The sequence below is a fragment of the Ascidiella aspersa genome, chromosome 3, assembly GCF_963924565.1.
Source record: "Ascidiella aspersa chromosome 3, kaAscAspe10.2, whole genome shotgun sequence".
Classification (NCBI taxonomy): Eukaryota; Metazoa; Chordata; class Ascidiacea; order Phlebobranchia; family Ascidiidae; genus Ascidiella; species Ascidiella aspersa.
Genome location: NC_139449.1, coordinates 32,023,444 through 32,040,326, shown reverse-complemented (window position 1 = coordinate 32,040,326; position 16,883 = coordinate 32,023,444). Strand labels below are relative to the sequence as shown.

General features: G+C 42.3%; 1 protein-coding gene across 1 annotated transcript; it reads left to right on the top strand.

Annotated features, from left to right (window-relative positions):
• Nucleotides 1–791: 791 nt before the first annotated feature.
• Nucleotides 792–15,574, top strand: LOC146162502 (nuclear receptor ROR-beta-like). The gene is made up of 12 exons (XM_083385217.1): nucleotides 792–1,281; nucleotides 3,293–3,378; nucleotides 5,713–5,854; nucleotides 8,576–8,720; nucleotides 9,791–10,047; nucleotides 11,247–11,368; nucleotides 11,851–11,983; nucleotides 12,481–12,588; nucleotides 12,962–13,072; nucleotides 13,933–14,048; nucleotides 14,564–14,737; nucleotides 14,789–15,574. Exons 1-12 carry the CDS (start codon nucleotides 792–794, stop codon nucleotides 15,413–15,415), a joined length of 2,511 nt encoding a protein of 836 aa, XP_083241343.1. The 3' UTR covers nucleotides 15,416–15,574.
• Nucleotides 15,575–16,883: the final 1,309 nt, after the last annotated feature.

Sequence of the window (16,883 nt, the reverse complement as noted above, 5' to 3'; positions counted from 1 at the left end):
GACGCTAATTTCGATCCCGCGTCGCGCGCGCTGCGTCCTTTTGCACATGAGGCGTCAGTAAGACAACAAAGTCCGATAGGGCCGGTCCTCTGTCCCTTGGCCGATCGCAATGAAGTCCAGGTTGGCCGGTTCAGTTCACCGGTTAGCTCGTCAGCTATGGTCAATGCCTGAAATCATGTTTTAAACGTTTAGCTATAGTAGCCGTGTTTGGTGAGTTTTTGTCGGCGATATGTGTACGTGAGAGATTTTGTTGAGCAAATTTGTGAATAAAAAAGACTTCCGTTGGATTTCAGTTGTCGTTAATTAGCATTCGTTTCTTATCTTTGTTTGTTAAATTAATTTTCCTAATAGTTACAACCTTACAACTTACGTTGCCAAGGTGTAGTGATTTGCAAGTTGTCAGGAAATGTTTTAAAAAAACAGTGCAAGGGCAATTAGTTTCTTCGTGCAGAACGTAGCTTATTTATTCTTGCTTTACAAGTCTGAAGTACATAGACAGCTATGTAAAGTAAGGAAAAAATAAACGTATGAGCATATAGATCGTATAGTCATTTGCTTTACATTGCAAGAGAACCGACGTGTTTTTTTACAATACTTTCTTAATGCTGACCACTCTCTTCCACCCAGGTTACATAGAGTTTTATCTACACAGCAATACGATACAACTATATAAACAGAGAGAGAGAGAGTCTTGTTAATTTGCCTCGTCCTTTCTCAAACCACTGTGCGTCTTTACCTCCTGTTCCCCATTTTCTTCAATCGCCAATGAGCGCTTTGCTCATCTCGCGCAAATGAAGATGAACAACGTCGAGTTTTCCGACAGAGGCTCCCGCCACCATCCGGACATGCTCCGATGTCGGGACTTCCCAGACTCCTCCTCCTTCTCCCCGGTCCTCGCCCATCACCGCTCCTCCGTCGACATGATCCCACACGGCTTCCTCCACCATCATCATCAGCAACATCTTCATCAGTCGGAGCAGCATCTTACCTCCGCCGCAGCCGCCGCTTATCATTCCTCCTCCTACGCCAATCACCATGATCCTCCGCCCAGCTCCTTCGTGCCTCTCCAGGAGCACGAGAGTCCGGAGCATCTCCATCACGGAGCCATCGGTTACCAGGGCTACGGCGCCCATCCTGCAGCCAATGGCAACAGCGGAGTCCCTTCTCCTGTTGCGGATGTCAATTGGATCGAGTCCGCATCAGTAGCTGTCAACGGATCCCGTCCTCCCAGTTACGAGGAGCTGCGTTGGCGAGACGCCTATCGCAACGTCCCGGCACGTGGTAAGCTTCAAGGTCACGGCCCGCCCGCTGTCAAGGTCGAATATTTGCCTCTGAACGAAAATGCGTGCCGTCATTCTGTATATTGGAAAACTTTGAATGTGGAAGGCGGCATTTGAATCAGTCGATATGCTGTTTTTCGAGATAAGGCTTATTGCGCAGTTCGAATGTTTTTCCCATCAAATGCCCTAAGGAGAATTTTAAAACAACTTGAACTGCGGCCAGTAAGATATTTAACGCCATTCTATATAAATCAACCGAACATAACTGTATTTTTTTAAACAAGCGCAATAAAATATCTACGCATTGCGAGGTACTTAGAAATATTCTAACTCCTCAAGGTTAAGCAAAATCGTCTTTAAACGTTGCGATTAATCACGCACTTTAACACCACGTTTAAGAAAAAAACACCAACAAAGCAAAATATAACCGAAAAATCCGGAAGCGGAAAATGAACCCATCGCATTGCGATGTTCAAGGAAAAACTTACACGATCTCACCAAATCAACGCCCCATTGAAATCCTGCTTATACATTTAATAGCGTCCGAGTGCGTTTTGCTCGCCGCCGATCGTAGCATTCCATTCGACCGGTGATTGCGGGGTTAGACGGGTTCGTACACACGATAAGCACCCGGGCGTGGGTTCAAACCGAGGCAGGGCAGTTAGGGGATATTTTGCAAGGTGTGTGTGTGCTTGTGGCGTCGTGTGAACACTCGCCTCATCATAGCAGCGAGGCTGTTTACGGCCGGACGAAGCGATTTTATGTAAAAGCGTTGTCCGATGTCAGGGTTGGGTAAAAAGAGAATTTGGAAACAATAATGCTGCTCTCTCCAGTGTAGGCTCCAGACATAACAAAAGTAGATGCCTGTTTTTGTAATGGTTTTGGCGTATAAGCAGATTTTCAACACCAACAAAACAAAACCCTAACCCAGTTGCAATCATGCATATACTCGATGCTAGCAATAATACCGAAAAAGTAAATTTAAAACTGCATTTAAATTTACCAAAGTTAGAAAATCCTAAAATATTTTAAGCAAGTTTACTCTTTCGCCCGCTTGATTTTGCCCCCCCATTACCTGTTCAGCATCTATTTTACTTGTGTGGGTGTAATTTGCCGTTGTATACGCACTGGTATTGGTCTTGATATATTTCGCTGGAATATATGCAGTTCTGCATAAATTTTGACGAATTTTCTAAACTACACTTTGTTGACACCAATTTACTTTGCTGACTTCAATTAACTCATAGAAAACCATTTTTTGAGAAAATTTAGCGTTCTAACAGCGCTTTTTGAAATCGGACTCCCCCCGCCCCAAACAATGTTCCCGCTTCGGCGCCCGGCCCCTTGATTTTGCCCCTTGTTTCATTTCGCACTTCCCTCCGCCATCTTGAATTTCTGCCCAGCGCCAATTATTATTATTGTTACGTCACCGGTCGGCGGCGCATTTTTGATGGCGAGGCGCCGTCAAACAAACGATTGCGTTTCGCTTGCGCGCGCGTCGCCCGATTAGCTACATCCCGTGTTTTTTGGCAGAACGCCGGCGATTGTTTTTAGGTTTATAGAAAAGGAGAATGTTCGGAGCGGTCATGTTTCACTGACCAAAAGCACTTGCGGCTTATTTTCCTCGAGGACCGAAGCGCAAAGTGGCAATTGTGTGCGGATGTCGCGACGCTAATTATTTTCAGATTAAGATTCCCGGCTCGATAAATAAGCGAACTTGTTGTCAACAGCTGAACGGACATTCTCTGTGCTATATCATTGAAAGGGGGCAATGTATTCATACTTTATCTTCCAAAGCGGTAACGCAAAAAAATCCATGATGTACCCCGAATTTGTCCAATCTTACTTTTCCATGCAATCGCGTGGGATTGTATAACACCCACTTTGTTTTTCGAAAAAACTTTCAAGTGTTCGTTTACACGCTTTTTCAAAGTTGCCTTATTTAGTACAAGGCTGTGCGCAGGGCGGAAGATGTTTGAAAACACAAACTGATGTATTATTCTATTTTCCAGCCCAGATCGAGATCATCCCGTGCAAAGTGTGCGGCGACAAGTCGTCGGGAATACATTACGGCGTGATAACCTGTGAAGGCTGCAAGGTGAGTTGGACCTCGTGTATTTAACGATGTGTTTGGCATCTGTTGGTCAAAATACAGATTTTTCATGTCCAAATAATGGTAAAATGGCATAAAAGTTTCTCAAGTTTTGCTTAAAACGTTTACAAAATGTTTTCTACTGTTCTGAGATGAGCGTTTTTCGACGTCTTACCGTAACCTTAAAAGAGAGTATTGGAGGGTGGGTAAAACTATGGAATGTATGTGTTTTTCAACGAAGTGCTCGCTTACTTTAAAAGTTCTTAGAAACAATTTGCAGTGAGCTTAGGGTTTGCTTTGGGTGGGTGAAAATAAACTTGAAATTTACAGTCAACGTTGTACGACAAATATTAACTTACCGTCACCAAACTGATCGCTTATTATTATAAGGACATTTCTTAACGTAAACGCTGCGTTTTAAACGCAATCCCGATTCAATGGGAACCGCGCTTCTATAGTTTATCGTAACCCAAACCGACGACCAAGTGAAAAACACTCCCCAGCGACTGACCAACGTCGGGTGGACACTTGAGCGCTCGTCCGCTGACCCACTGACCCACTTGTGGCCACCGGGCGTCGCGCGCGATCGTAACGTTGCCCAGCACCTTTTGTTACGTCACAAACGCCATCTTCACCGCTGTTCCTGCCTGCCGTATGCGTGGCGTGTCGGATCGCGGGACGCTTTTGTCGCGCATGTGTGACGTCACAAGCGCGCCTTATGTCGTCACGGCGGGAGAAGGCCAATGTCGCTTTGCCTTCTCACTTCTTCGCGGTTCCTCCAGATGTCGCGCGCGCCGCTGGAGGCTTTGTTACGTCGCAGGATCCGCGGCCCGAGTGCGAATTACTCGGACTTTGCTCGGGTGATATCGCGCTTCTCGTCCATTGTCTTTACCGCCTTAACGATTGTTATCCGCGCGATTGTCTTTAGTCCCCCCTCCTGCGGTGAGATACCCCCTCGCGCACCCAAAATCTTAGTAGATCCCTGGTGTCATTTGTTCAGCGTTGCTGGACGTTTTCTTTTGTTTTTGTAAAGTAAAATCGAAGCACTTTTTATGCTTTGTTTTTACCAACAGGGATGTAAAACTGTGTGCCATCGGTTCCTAATGTGGAAAAAGCGAAGCAAGTTTTTTTAGCTCATTAAATTGCGCTACAGTGTTCTTTTTTCTGTAATTTTGTCATTTAAATCACCAAAAATAGTTCCAGAGGCCAGTTTATTGAAGTTTGGAAACCACTGCAGTAGTTTTTAGGGTTATCTATATAAAAAAGGCAATAATTTGACGTTGTTCGTTATTTCGTTGAAAACAAAATGCCCTAAGAAACTCTAATCGAAAAATTTACTGTGTCATTACAAGTCATACCAAAGAAACCAAAAATCGGTGTCTGAATTCTAAACAATACAAATACTATTTTCAATTTACAAAGCAGCGTCTCTGCAAACGCCTAAACCTCGCGCCAGGTTCAGTTAATCTCTATCTGTGAAGCTTTGTGGCCATCTTTGTTTTGCGTTTTGCCGGAAGGCCGTCCCACTTTTCAAGGTTTTGTTCTTTGCATTGTTGCGTCACACATACACCTGGTGATGGCCGCCGCGCGCTCCTGGTGAATCGCCACTGTCTCGTCACAATACCGCCGACCCAGAAACGGCTGCCGCGCTGAATCACGTGTGAACGACGCTCGGACCCAAAGTCGAGTGTTGGTCTTTTAGAGATTCGCGCGAAGCAAAGTTTGATGACTGTAACAATTCATCAATGTGTATTCATATTGTTAACTGAAGATAATAGAAGCTCGTATAGACGTCTTAATCAATCAAGATGATGTCAATCTACCCGACCGTTTTGGCTGTGCACTTCATTATCAAGCTACATTGTAGATCCGTCCATAGTGTACCCATCTATTCATATTTTTGTGTTTAACTTGTAAGGTTTGCTACTTTGAAATGTAACGCTAGGAGGAGCTTTCCAAGAAATTTCGCCCCTATTAAACTGCATGGGGAAATACGTGTTTAGTTTGAAATGATCACGGGGCGACAGCATATCACTTATGTTGCGTTAGTTTTCTTTCATACATTTACACAACACTGTCTAGTTCAGTATGTGCTTTAAGCCTTTGACATTTGTTTTTATTTTTTTTATTTTTTTATTATTGTTTTAGGCGCGATCCGAATTCGGTGCGTCAATCCGAATTGCATATTTACTTCAGTGAATATCGCGTTGGGTATTCTGCTAACCCTATGCTGGGAAATTATTCTGCTACATACACGGAAATTAAAAGTCGTCACAGCCTACGTTAAAATCTGACCACTAAAAACTGAAACCCTAACCCTTTGGTCGTTGCTTGTCGCAGGGATTTTTCCGCCGCAGCCAACAGAACAACTACGCCTACTCGTGCCCACGACACGGCAACTGCATCATCGACCGCACCAACCGGAACCGATGCCAGCACTGTCGCCTGCAGAAGTGCCTTAGGGCCGGAATGTCCAAAGACGGTAAGGCGTTTTTTTATTGTTTTTTTTTTGTGAAAAGGAAAATGACCGAAACTCAGCCCTAAAACGCTTGTTCGCGATGGTTGAAAAGGATTTTGAAAAATGGCCCTAGTCCAGTGGTTCCCAGTCTGGGGGTAACTTTAGCTTGTTGTGCATACTTAAATCCGACCATTTTAGCCAAATTTCGATACAATCCGTCTAGATTTTTTCCCGATTTAAATTTTGCCAATTTTGAAATGTGTCTTTATTGACTCTGGTTTATGAAGCGTACACTATAATGGGGGGTCGCGCAAGTATCGAAAACTTGAAAGGGGTCGCGAGAAAAAAAAGGTTGGGAACCACTGCCCTAGACGTAGACGATTATTCGCTAAAAACCGCGTTACTTTCTCAATGGTTTTATTTTTATTAGGTATAAAATAACATTATCTCGGTTGGTATTAATACTTCTTATGATTTTTTAAGGCTTACCGAAATAAATCGTTCTCAACAGTGTATCATTTTAGTGATTGGTGAGATTTTATCGTTTAGCATTACAGTGCGTCATATTAAGATGCTGATGTGTATAACAAATAGCTTGGCTGTTTTCGCTTATAATGTGCTATTCTTTATGGTGGGTTCATTACCTAAGGGGCTTTGCAACTGTGGCACATTTAAAGTAGGTGTGTCTGCTCCAACCTTGGTAAACTGACGAAAACCGCAAAACACGCCCTAATCGAAATGGAAACAACTTAAACCCGATTTCGGTCAAAGTCCGTCGCCCGTAAGGAGCCTCTGCCCTCCCAAATTCCCGCACGCTCGTGTTTGCCAATAAGCTAGATGCGCCGGCAACAGTAGCGGCCTGTCGGTAGAGTCGTAAACCCAGCAATGACCGTAAACCGCGATCACTGTGCCTCTGGATCCGGGTGGATTTAAGGGATTATAGCAACGCGGTTACCTTTACGGTGTACGTAGCGTCCGTAAATTGGGTCGCCTCGGTTTGCCCCGCGTCTTTAACTGATTGTTAATGCGAAATGCGTTGTTTTCTGTTTGTATGAAGCACTTGACTTGCCCCCCCCCCTCTTCAACACTCAAGGCAATAAACCCCTGTGTCGGCCGCTGTTTTTGCGTGTTTACGTTTTGGTTTATCTGGATTTTGCGAGATAAAACCTTGGATGAAGTAGCTGCGCGTATTTATGGACCCTTGGTTGTATTAGTTGACGAACATGCTTCCAGCGGTTGATAAGCAAACAAGCAACTACTGTTTTCACACTTACGAGATGTGGTGACGTGCAAATTAATACTTTGTATCTAAGATGCTTTTTAAACAATGTTAAGCAGACTGGGCGTGGGCCATTGAATGCCCTTTCTATCGTAATGCAATATTTTAAAACCACTGGTGAATTTTTAAATGCAGATTCAATAGAAATATTGCCTAGATGTAAGCAGGTGGTTGTCAAACGTTTTTTCTCGCGACGCCTTTAATTAATTTCAGGCCAGACCTGATGAAGCACGGTTGTCGGTTGTGCGAAAGCTCGTCGACATAAAAATACAATTTGTCAACATTGCCATTTGTTTTTAGTTCGAAATAACTTCAGTTCACAATAATTACTGTTGAAATATGGAAACATTCCAAAATAATACCCATGCAAAATAACAATAGGTTGTAAACATCGGTTAAAATTTGCGTGTTCAAAGCGGCCAACTCGTATGTGGTTGTTATTGGCACGCAACAGCACACAGGGCAACGTTCTCTTGGTTTAAACTTTAAAGGTTTCTTTGACAGTTGTTTACCGCACTAGGCGAATGCGACGCACCAATTAATCCCACTCTTCTGCCAGTTGTTTACGTTCAAATTTCAAATTTCTGTACTGGACGACTTCCAGGGCCTGGGTTGTTGGCGAAGCAGACCAATCAGTTAGTTGTTGCTGCTGTTAAGAATGTGCGATCGCCACCACGCCTGTGCAAATGAATGCAATGTGCGATATTTCGCGCTTACTCTATTTGATTGTCTGTCGTACGGGTTTGTCACACTTTTCACGCGAGAGTCAACATTTGTTTTATTAATCTTTTTTTTTCTTAAATCTCACACGAGTATGAAACCTACTTTGTTCTGGGCCATACGTTTGTTCTGTTACGCAAACTTTCAAAGTTTTTAAAATTATAATTTTTGAAACTTGCGAAAACGAATTTGCATAAAGCAGGTTGTTTTCTAAACGAGTCAAAACAATTTGACCTAATTTATAGTAACAAACGAAGAATCCAATCCTAACAAATTTAAACGACTAAATTCGCACAAAAGTCGTATCCCCCAATTTGCTTGACCTTGGCAACCTACAAACCAGAACGTCATAACTTACCACCAGGGATAAAAGTCTTTATTTCACGGGTTACGCTGTGAAAATAGTCTGAATTAAGTGTTGCCAATTCCAAATATAAACACATGCTTCTAAACATTTTGACCCATTTCAGCGCATATAAAACATACTGTCTATATTAGGCATTGTATATTAGTTAGTGACCAGATAGTGCTTTTAAGCCCATTCTAGAAGAATTAGTTGTTAATTGGGTATAGTATAAAAAAAATAACTGGATAAGTATAGAATAGACGCTGTAGTCAGTCCAAAGACGTTAACTAACACTACAAAATTCTAGCTACGCTTGTAGGATCCAATCCACTGTCCAGTTCATATCCCAGCAGCCATTCAAGGCTTTAACCCTCTTCAAAACAATTTTTCACCCACACAGCGGTCAAGTTCGGTCGCATGTCAAAGAAGCAGCGCGACCGCCTGTACCTCGAAGTTCTCAAACAACAGCAGATACGGGCAAGCCAAGACGGCCACGACACGGTGGAGCCTTTCAACTCGAACGGAGTGGTTGCCACAAGTCACAGGTTAGTGTTTTTTTAAGAATTTTTTGTTTTTTTGTCGAAGTTTCTCGAAGCCGGTCTTTTGCGAGCTTGTTCGGTAGCTTTTTTGAATTGCTTAAAAAATGATTACTGCTTTATTTAACACTTTTTTTATTTATACGTAATAGGAATATTGGCCAGTTTTCCTGTCCATTCTAAAACTTGAAGACCTTTAGGACCTCATTTTTATTGTTTTATCTTTTTTTTCAAATAACGTGTCCACAAAAAAACGCATTATCGCTTTGAAGTAAGATTTGTGCTCTATTTTGATTTTTGGCAAATTTATTGAAAAGAGCGTTTATCCGCCTTTTGGAAACGTATTTCGTTTTCTGCCGTTCACTTTTCGATTTAAAAATAGCCAAATTTTTTCAAAGTTGCTGTAGTAAAAGAGGACGCTGCTGCTTGTGCAGCGGCAAGTTGGCCCATTGGGCTTCAAATCGAAGATTAGAGGTTAATTTGCGCGAAAATTCCCCGAAACAGTTGTTGTTTAGTTGTTATTCCTCTGGATCGGAGAAAAGCAACTTGGTCGTGGCCGCAAGTACCTTGCGCTTAAAGGCTTTGATAAACAAGAAAATTGGCGCTTCGAGGCCATTTGCACTTATCTAAATTATTAATAGCAGTATACATGCAAAGCAGCGGACTTTTCACGAAAGACTGACTTTTTTAATGTGAAAATTTAGTGTATTACGACCTGGGCAAATTGGGATAGTTATTACTGTGGGAATATATTATTTATATATCAAACTTCCAACAGTTTAATAAAACGCCTTATTTGTATTTTTAGAAAATTCACATATACATTTATTTAGATGTTTAAGAGCGACACGCAACAATTTTTTTCCATCGAATTGGTGACTTACCTATGAAAAGTACTTAGAACAGTTAGAAAAGATAGAAAAACAAGCGCACTTCAAACTAACGGCCTTTTACACCTAACATTGCTAACGTTTTAATACATAGAACCACAAATCTAAGAAATGACATAAAAGTTATTTCAGTAAATCCACAGAACGAACAATATCATTCGCCAAATTAAATCTAAAATATATTTCCAGCTCACAAGTCGACCAGTCGCCCGATTACTACGCCGCCTCGGAACCACCCCGCTGTGACGTCATATCCCCCTTCAACAGCAACAACAACAGCGGTTCGCCCCCGGCGCAGACTAACGGCGCCGAGGCGGTGGCCAAGGTGGAACCGGGCACCGACCCAAGGCCCCCCACCCTCACCCCATCACCCACCAACATCACAAACGGCGAGTCCCAGCTGCCGAATCTGCCCCCCACGGATGATTTTCCTTATCCTACAATTGGTGAGTCCTGAAAACTATTTGACTCGAGTATAAATCTTTACTTAGAGCAGTTTTTCTAAACCGGGTGCCGCTGCATTCTAAGGCAGTGTTCTGTAACCGGTGTGCACCCGAAGGTACAACAAAATATGCATGGGTTGCATCACAAACTTTCAATGAAATATTATTATTTGGTTTCCCAAGTTTGTTTCAATGCTTTTTTTTCTTTGTTTGAATGGTGTTTTATGACATGCAATAGTACTCGCAAGCAGCCTGCAACCATATCGAACCGTCACCGACAGTGCTGCGTAAAACTCAAGTAGCTCCGCTCGGTTTAATTGACACGATGATATCGCTTTTTACCTCAGTTACCTTTTAAGTGAACAGGGTGCATGATTTCGTCACAACAATTTTTAGGGTTCACCAAACCAAAAAAGGTTGAAGAGCTATTTTCTAGGGTGCCTTTTTTAACGCTCAAGGGTGCCGAGAGATATTTCAAATTGTTCAGGATTCCAATTTTGCTATATTGGCCAGCTTATTGATACTTCGTGTACGATAATAGTGCCAAAAATTAAAATTTGTTTCAACCTTGTTGCACAGGTAATGTGCTATTTCAAACTCGTTTATTGTAACGTTACAGTTAAACACTAAGCAAAACTGCGAGCAAGTGTACCGCGAACTATTTATAATTTCGTTAGGGTGTCACAAGCCAAAAAAGTTTGACTTAAAAAGCTGTTGAGAAGAATATTAGTTGGTGGTATGGAAGTACGCACGAAATACGTGCATCGGGGTTCATATTGTGGATTACTTTTTTTTCGTTGACGTTTGATCAGTCGTTTAAAAGAACCCAGACTTCTTTAACATAAACAATCGCCAACCAGGCGATGTAGGCAAAATTGAGAGTAGATGCTAGTTTTTTTCGGTGTTTTTTTTTTTTTCAAATCATTTTGGTTTGTATAAGTTACCTAATAATAATAAAAAAAACTTTTTTATTATATGACTTTCTCGCCTGTTAATTTCTGGCTACAAGTAAAACTAGAAGTATAGAATATTTTCACATTGCTCTTCGCAACTGCAGCTTAGGCTTTATTTTATCTGAGTCCAGCGGTTAACCTTGGAAAATAAATATTAATCTGACACGCCGCCGACGCGTGCTACAAGCTTGTTTACCTTGAAAAGCGCGCACTAAACACTTTTTCGCTTTTTCTTCTGTGCCTGTACAGACCAGCTAATAAGCAACGTATGCGAGGCCTACTACAAGACATGCCAGTACACCTTAACAGAGCTGCAGTCCTTCGACCAGCGACCGGCGAGTCACGAGGAAATCGCCCAGTACAACTCCACCGTAAGTATATCACGCGCTTCTGTATTTTAATAGAGTGAAAGTCCATATTTCTCCTTTCCATATTTGCTGTAATTTAAATTTTCATCTAATAGGACCATGTGGTCTATTAGTTGCTGAGTGGTGATTGTTAAAAACTGGACCTTAAATTTTAGCGCTGTCACTTTTTCTTGACCTTCATTTTAAAAAAAATTTGGCGATTAAATGTGGTGATTGTGCTTATTTAAGATGTGCTACAGTTTCAATTGTTGACCCTGCTCTGGATCCTACGATCAATTTATCAGGACCTTATATGCTTGACTGTTTGAGACGGTACCTAATTTGGGTAGCACTGACACCATTTTCTTGCAGTCGCAGATCGAGATGTGGTGCATGTGCTTAAAATTTGCTACAGTTCCAAGTTTTGGCTTTACTTTGAACGCTATCAGGCCCTAGGTTCGTTGTTTAAAACTGATTTCGGTAGCGCTGACACTGTTTTCTTGCAGTCGCAGATGGAGATGTGGTGCTTATGCGCTGGTAAGATCACCACCGCAATCCAACATGTGGTTGAGTTCGCTAAACACGTGCACGGATTCATGACCCTTGACCAGCACGACCAGATCATTCTACTCAAAGCAGGTACTAAACAAGACATATAGGTTTCGGTGCTTGTGATTAAAAATACTAAATAAAAATGCACTCTTCTGGTATTTCTACCCTTGTCTTGTTTGGACTTTGGGTCTTTGATATGCGGACTAATTTTTATTGGTCCCCCCTATAGTTCGGAACACTTTCGAGCTTAAACAATGAACATTAGTGTGTGAATAATTGGTTTGCCAAATTTCATTTGTTTTCTGATAGTTTAATGCAATACTTCCGAGTGCTAACTTTATAGTATTAAATTGGCGATATAAGCTGCTTTTCTTTCCTAATTTCACCTACCAAAGAACAATATGTTACATTTTTGATTTGCCAGCAGTAGTATTACCTTTTTAATGATTTCGCATTTAGCTCGTTGCTGTACTCTGAACGCTTTCAAAGAATTCCACAAAAAATTAACGATCTATTTTTTACTTTTTCCCCAGAAAATAAATTGCTTCAAATTAATGTTTTATTCACACATTCATATATTTCAGGCTGCCTCGAAATAGTGATGGTTCGCATGTCACGTGCTTTTAACTCTTCAACCGGCTGCGTTTACTTCGACGACAAATACACTCCTCTCGAGGCTTTTCGAAGGCTCGGTAAGGCCACAATTCTATTTTACATGGTTTCTAAAAGAAATTGAAAGCATCATATGTTTCAGAAATGCTCACTGGGATATTTTAACCAGTTAAAAATACCAAGTCTGTAAGTTTTAATTGTAATTGAATTTGATTTAGTTAGAATACCATGTTTAGAAGTTTTCACGGCAAAATATGGCCAAAATCCCCATATCTGTTTTAGTCGGATCTACTCCGATACCACCCTAGTATCGGACGAGTACCGATACCGCCCCTTAAGTTCAGGTATCGCCTACAATCCCGTATAATTGGACATTCGTAATATTATTGTGGCATCCATGTGTGCGCTGTGTGAGTTGTCCCCGGTAACTTAACGTGCTTCTTATTCCTCCAGGATGCGACGACTTAGTGGCCGGGATGTTCCAACTAGCTCAGGACTTTGGCGAGCTAAAGCTTACGGAGGAGGAGATCGCTCTCTTCACCTGCGCTGTCCTCATCTCGGGAGGTGAGAAGAATTGACTGTTTGTTTTCCTCATTTTTAAGTTTACTCTTAGAGTGGAAACATTAGATTGTTTGAAGCTGTTTTGTAAACAAGTTATTCTGAAGTGACTTAAGTTCAAGTCAAGTCATTCGTAAAATAAGTCAAGTCGAATTCAAGTCTTTTGTCCAAGTCCCAGTCAAGTCCTTGTTAAAAAAAATAAGGCGTTAAACTACTAATATTGGTAAACCAACTCGATTACGAGCAATAACTCAACTAGAAATGACAATAACGCAACATAGAGCTGGCAGATTGTTTTATGCATAAAAATAAGGATAGTTAAACCAATTTTATTTAAACAAAAAAGCATAATAAAACACTTTATTTTTACCAAAGTCGTTTGCCCCAAAAAGTCAAGTCAAGTCATTTGCCCGAACAAGTTAAGTCAAGTCATTTGCCCAAAAGGCATAATCAATTTAATTCATTTAAAAACAGTTACTTAAGTGCAAGTTAAGTCATTGACTTAAGTCATTACAACACTGGTTTGAAGTACTCCTTGGGTCATAGGCTACTCAGGTTGTTCGGCTAATGATTAGACTGCGTAAAACACCATTTTATAATATTTTAAGCGTTTTGACTTCAGCGCCTCTTAGCAAATTAACAGCCTAATAATTTTTATTTTTTGGTTAAAGCTCGAATTGTGTAATAAGCTGCAAATACTGTAACTTACTTGCAAATCTACTGTCTCCAATTTTGCTTGTTCATGTTGTTTTCCCAGATTGTTCCTCTTGAATTGGTTTATGCCAAGTAAATTGCTTGCAGGGCTTTAGAGCGATTTTTGTGGCGAAATGGCCAAGGAAATTACATTACATTTCTTTTCTTTCCAGATCGTCCAGGGCTCCGTGAACCAGCCAGACTGAACGCTTTGCAGACGGTGATATTGGAAGCACTACAGAGCAGACTGCAAGAAACTCATCTCGACAGCTCCAACGTCATAAGAAAGGTGTGAGATATAAAATGAAAGCGGTTTTAATAGCAAATATCCTTCAAACCACTTCTCACGTAATGACTAACACTTGTTTTTATAGTAGTTTATCAATGCCCACATGTCTTTGCATCCTGCTTGCGGTTGGACTAGGTTTTAGTTTCATTCCTTCAATTGTAATCTTTTATTTAATTCAACTCTTAGTATAATCCTAAAAGACGTTTAAACTTGTGACTTTTAAAAGGAGCAGTCCATAATTTTGTAACATTTGGCAAACACAAGCAAATTTTTTCTCCGTGTAGCGCAAAGCTGTCATATGGAAAGCAAAAACTATACAACATTTATCTACCCTAAACTAACACATATATGGAATATTCAGCGCTTCCCAGCAAAACATATGCGGCCTTGCAAATCAGGCAATACCGATCAAAAAACACTCTGTCTCACGCAGATCAACTTGCTTTCAACTTTAGTATTAAAAACCCGTCTTGCCTCGAAACAAAAACACTAACCCCTGCTTTCCCTCCCAACAGCTCGCCGGCCACATGTCGACGATGCGTCACCTCTGCCAGCTGCACAACAAGTACTTCCTGCAAATGCGTCAGCGGCTTCGTGGCATCGACCAGAACCTGCCTCCGCTCTACAAGGAGCTCTTCCTCAGCGACGATCCAACCTCCTCCACCACCAACATCCAGCAGCAGCATCAGGTTCCACCGCATCACCACTCCAACGCGGATCAGCATCTTTACCAGCAGCAGCAGCCGAGGAATTTCTCGCGAGAGAGCAGCCACAATGAGAGGCGAGCAAGCCATGCGACCGATGAAGATTTAGGAGGAGGAGTGGGATCAGGAGGGGTGATCTCGCCCGAGATGCTCGACTCCAAGGGCTCTGAGATTTTCTCCAACTCCAGCTCCGGCTCAGCGGTGGACAGCGGCTGCGTTATGCTGTCCTCCGGCTCCGGAGTCGCCCAGGACCTCTTCCAGCCTTGCGGTCCGAACCGGAGCGCGTCCACCTCATCGGTCAGCAGTTCCGGCACCGCGCCACTGGGCAGTCTCAGCTGTGACGACATATCACCAGTGCTGGACGCCAAGCCACTGGTCCACCTGTTGCCGGGGCAACTCGACCACATTCACGATGACTTCACAGCCGCGCAACAGCGCCACCGCCTGGCTGAAGACGAGGAGCGATTCCTGGAGGCGGCTCTTCACGAGCAGCAGCATCAGCAGCACGTTGGCATGGCGCCAGCGGGCGTTACCCCCTACCCCATGCAGATGGCCATGTTGGCCCACAGCCAGCAGGCCGCCGCCGCTGCCCAGGCCATGCATCACCATGGCAACCCGAATGAGGCCGCCGGTCTGGCCGCAATCCCGCACCTGTCCATATGATTGAGCTGTGTTCTTGTTGTTTTTGCTTCTTTCCATTTTCTCTCTCCTCGACAACGAAGGTATTCGTTGGACCCGGGAAGATTGTTTTTTATTTATATACGTTCAAATCACCGTTCCGTGGCAGTTTGGGTTTCGGCCCTATCTCTCTTAAATATCTTCACTCACTTCGTCCGCTGTCCATGTTCGTGTGTGCGTGGACGCGTGCGTGTGTGTGCTACGTGCGTATGCGCATCTTTGCGTAGGTTCACGATTCCGAATCCTGCGCAGTCGGCACCCTTAAAAATAGTAAGCTGAAGTTTTTTGCGGAAAACGTTGCGTTGCAAGTCACTTTGACCGAAATGAAAACTAATCAAAAGTACAATTATAAGGTTTAGAAGCAGTATGGCGGATCCTTTTTCCGCAGCGAATTTGTATTTAGCTCAACTTCTCCCGTTTTTATCCTCGATTTTTTTCACATTTTTGCGTAATTGCGGCAGTGGCGCCCTTCGCGCTCCCATAAACACCATATCTTTCGTGCAAAGCCGTCGTTTTTTGTTGCGGCCAACTTGCGGTTACTAACGCACTTCCTACCGTTTTGCAGTGGGTTATGTTTTACATATTTTTTTTCGTTTTATATAAAATCGACCGCCATGTGAACCCAAATATACGTATTAAGAGCGAGTAGCAAATGTTTTTTTTGCTAAGAATCTTTGGGCCTTGTCCTTTTTGAATACTTTATAAGCGTCAAACTGAAATTGTGTTCGCGCTGTTCGTCACATAGCATTAAACCTTACCTTATTTTTTCTGGCAAATGCTAAATGGGTACATCGGCTTACTAATTGTAAACAACCTAATTACAACTGAAATTCGCGACTGTAACAACCCAGGTTGAGAAATTCACATAAAATGACGCCACATATTTCGATAACTGCGAAAACCACATCCCTTATTTAAAACTTGACGTAACATCGCAAAACACCATACTGAAAATCGCAAAACACCATACTGAAATATATATGAGCACTTTGCCAGCAGCATTGAGTTTAAAGGGATTTAGTTACATTATACGGCAACACGTCCTCCAATATATACTTGCTAGGGCAAAATTTTCTGTTGCTGCGTCCAGACCTAATCATGCAGTCGTCCCCTTTTTTGTACCTTGATATTCATACGTCCAGCTTGTCTATTTTTGTAAACCAATTGAAATGCCCTTTCTGTCTTTCTCCGCGCCGTTTTTTTCTATTGAATTATAGGTGTTTTAGGCTTTTTACGCGTTTTTTTCTTCGTTTTTTTCGCTTCGCGCTTTCGTTGCCTCAAAGCGTTTTCGTCCGAGCACAATAAAGCTGAAATCGAATTTTCGACCTCAAATTTTTTTTCCCGATCCTCAATTTTTTTTCCGCGCAGCCAGTTTGCCTGTGCGGGTGTAGAATATCGACGTACGATAATTTAATCGGCCTAAGTACATCACCCCCCCCTCTAATCCGCTGTA

Excerpts from the sequence above, each read along its gene's own strand:
- LOC146162502 (XM_083385217.1), top strand. The coding sequence starts at position 792 with ATGAAGATGAACAACGTCGAGTTTTCCGACAGAGGCTCCCGCCACCAT. Across the intron at positions 11,369-11,850 it reads TCGCCCAGTACAACTCCACC|TCGCAGATGGAGATGTGGTG; the intron begins GTAAGTATATCA and ends GTTTTCTTGCAG. Across the intron at positions 13,073-13,932 it reads CGCTGTCCTCATCTCGGGAG|ATCGTCCAGGGCTCCGTGAA; the intron begins GTGAGAAGAATT and ends TTTTCTTTCCAG.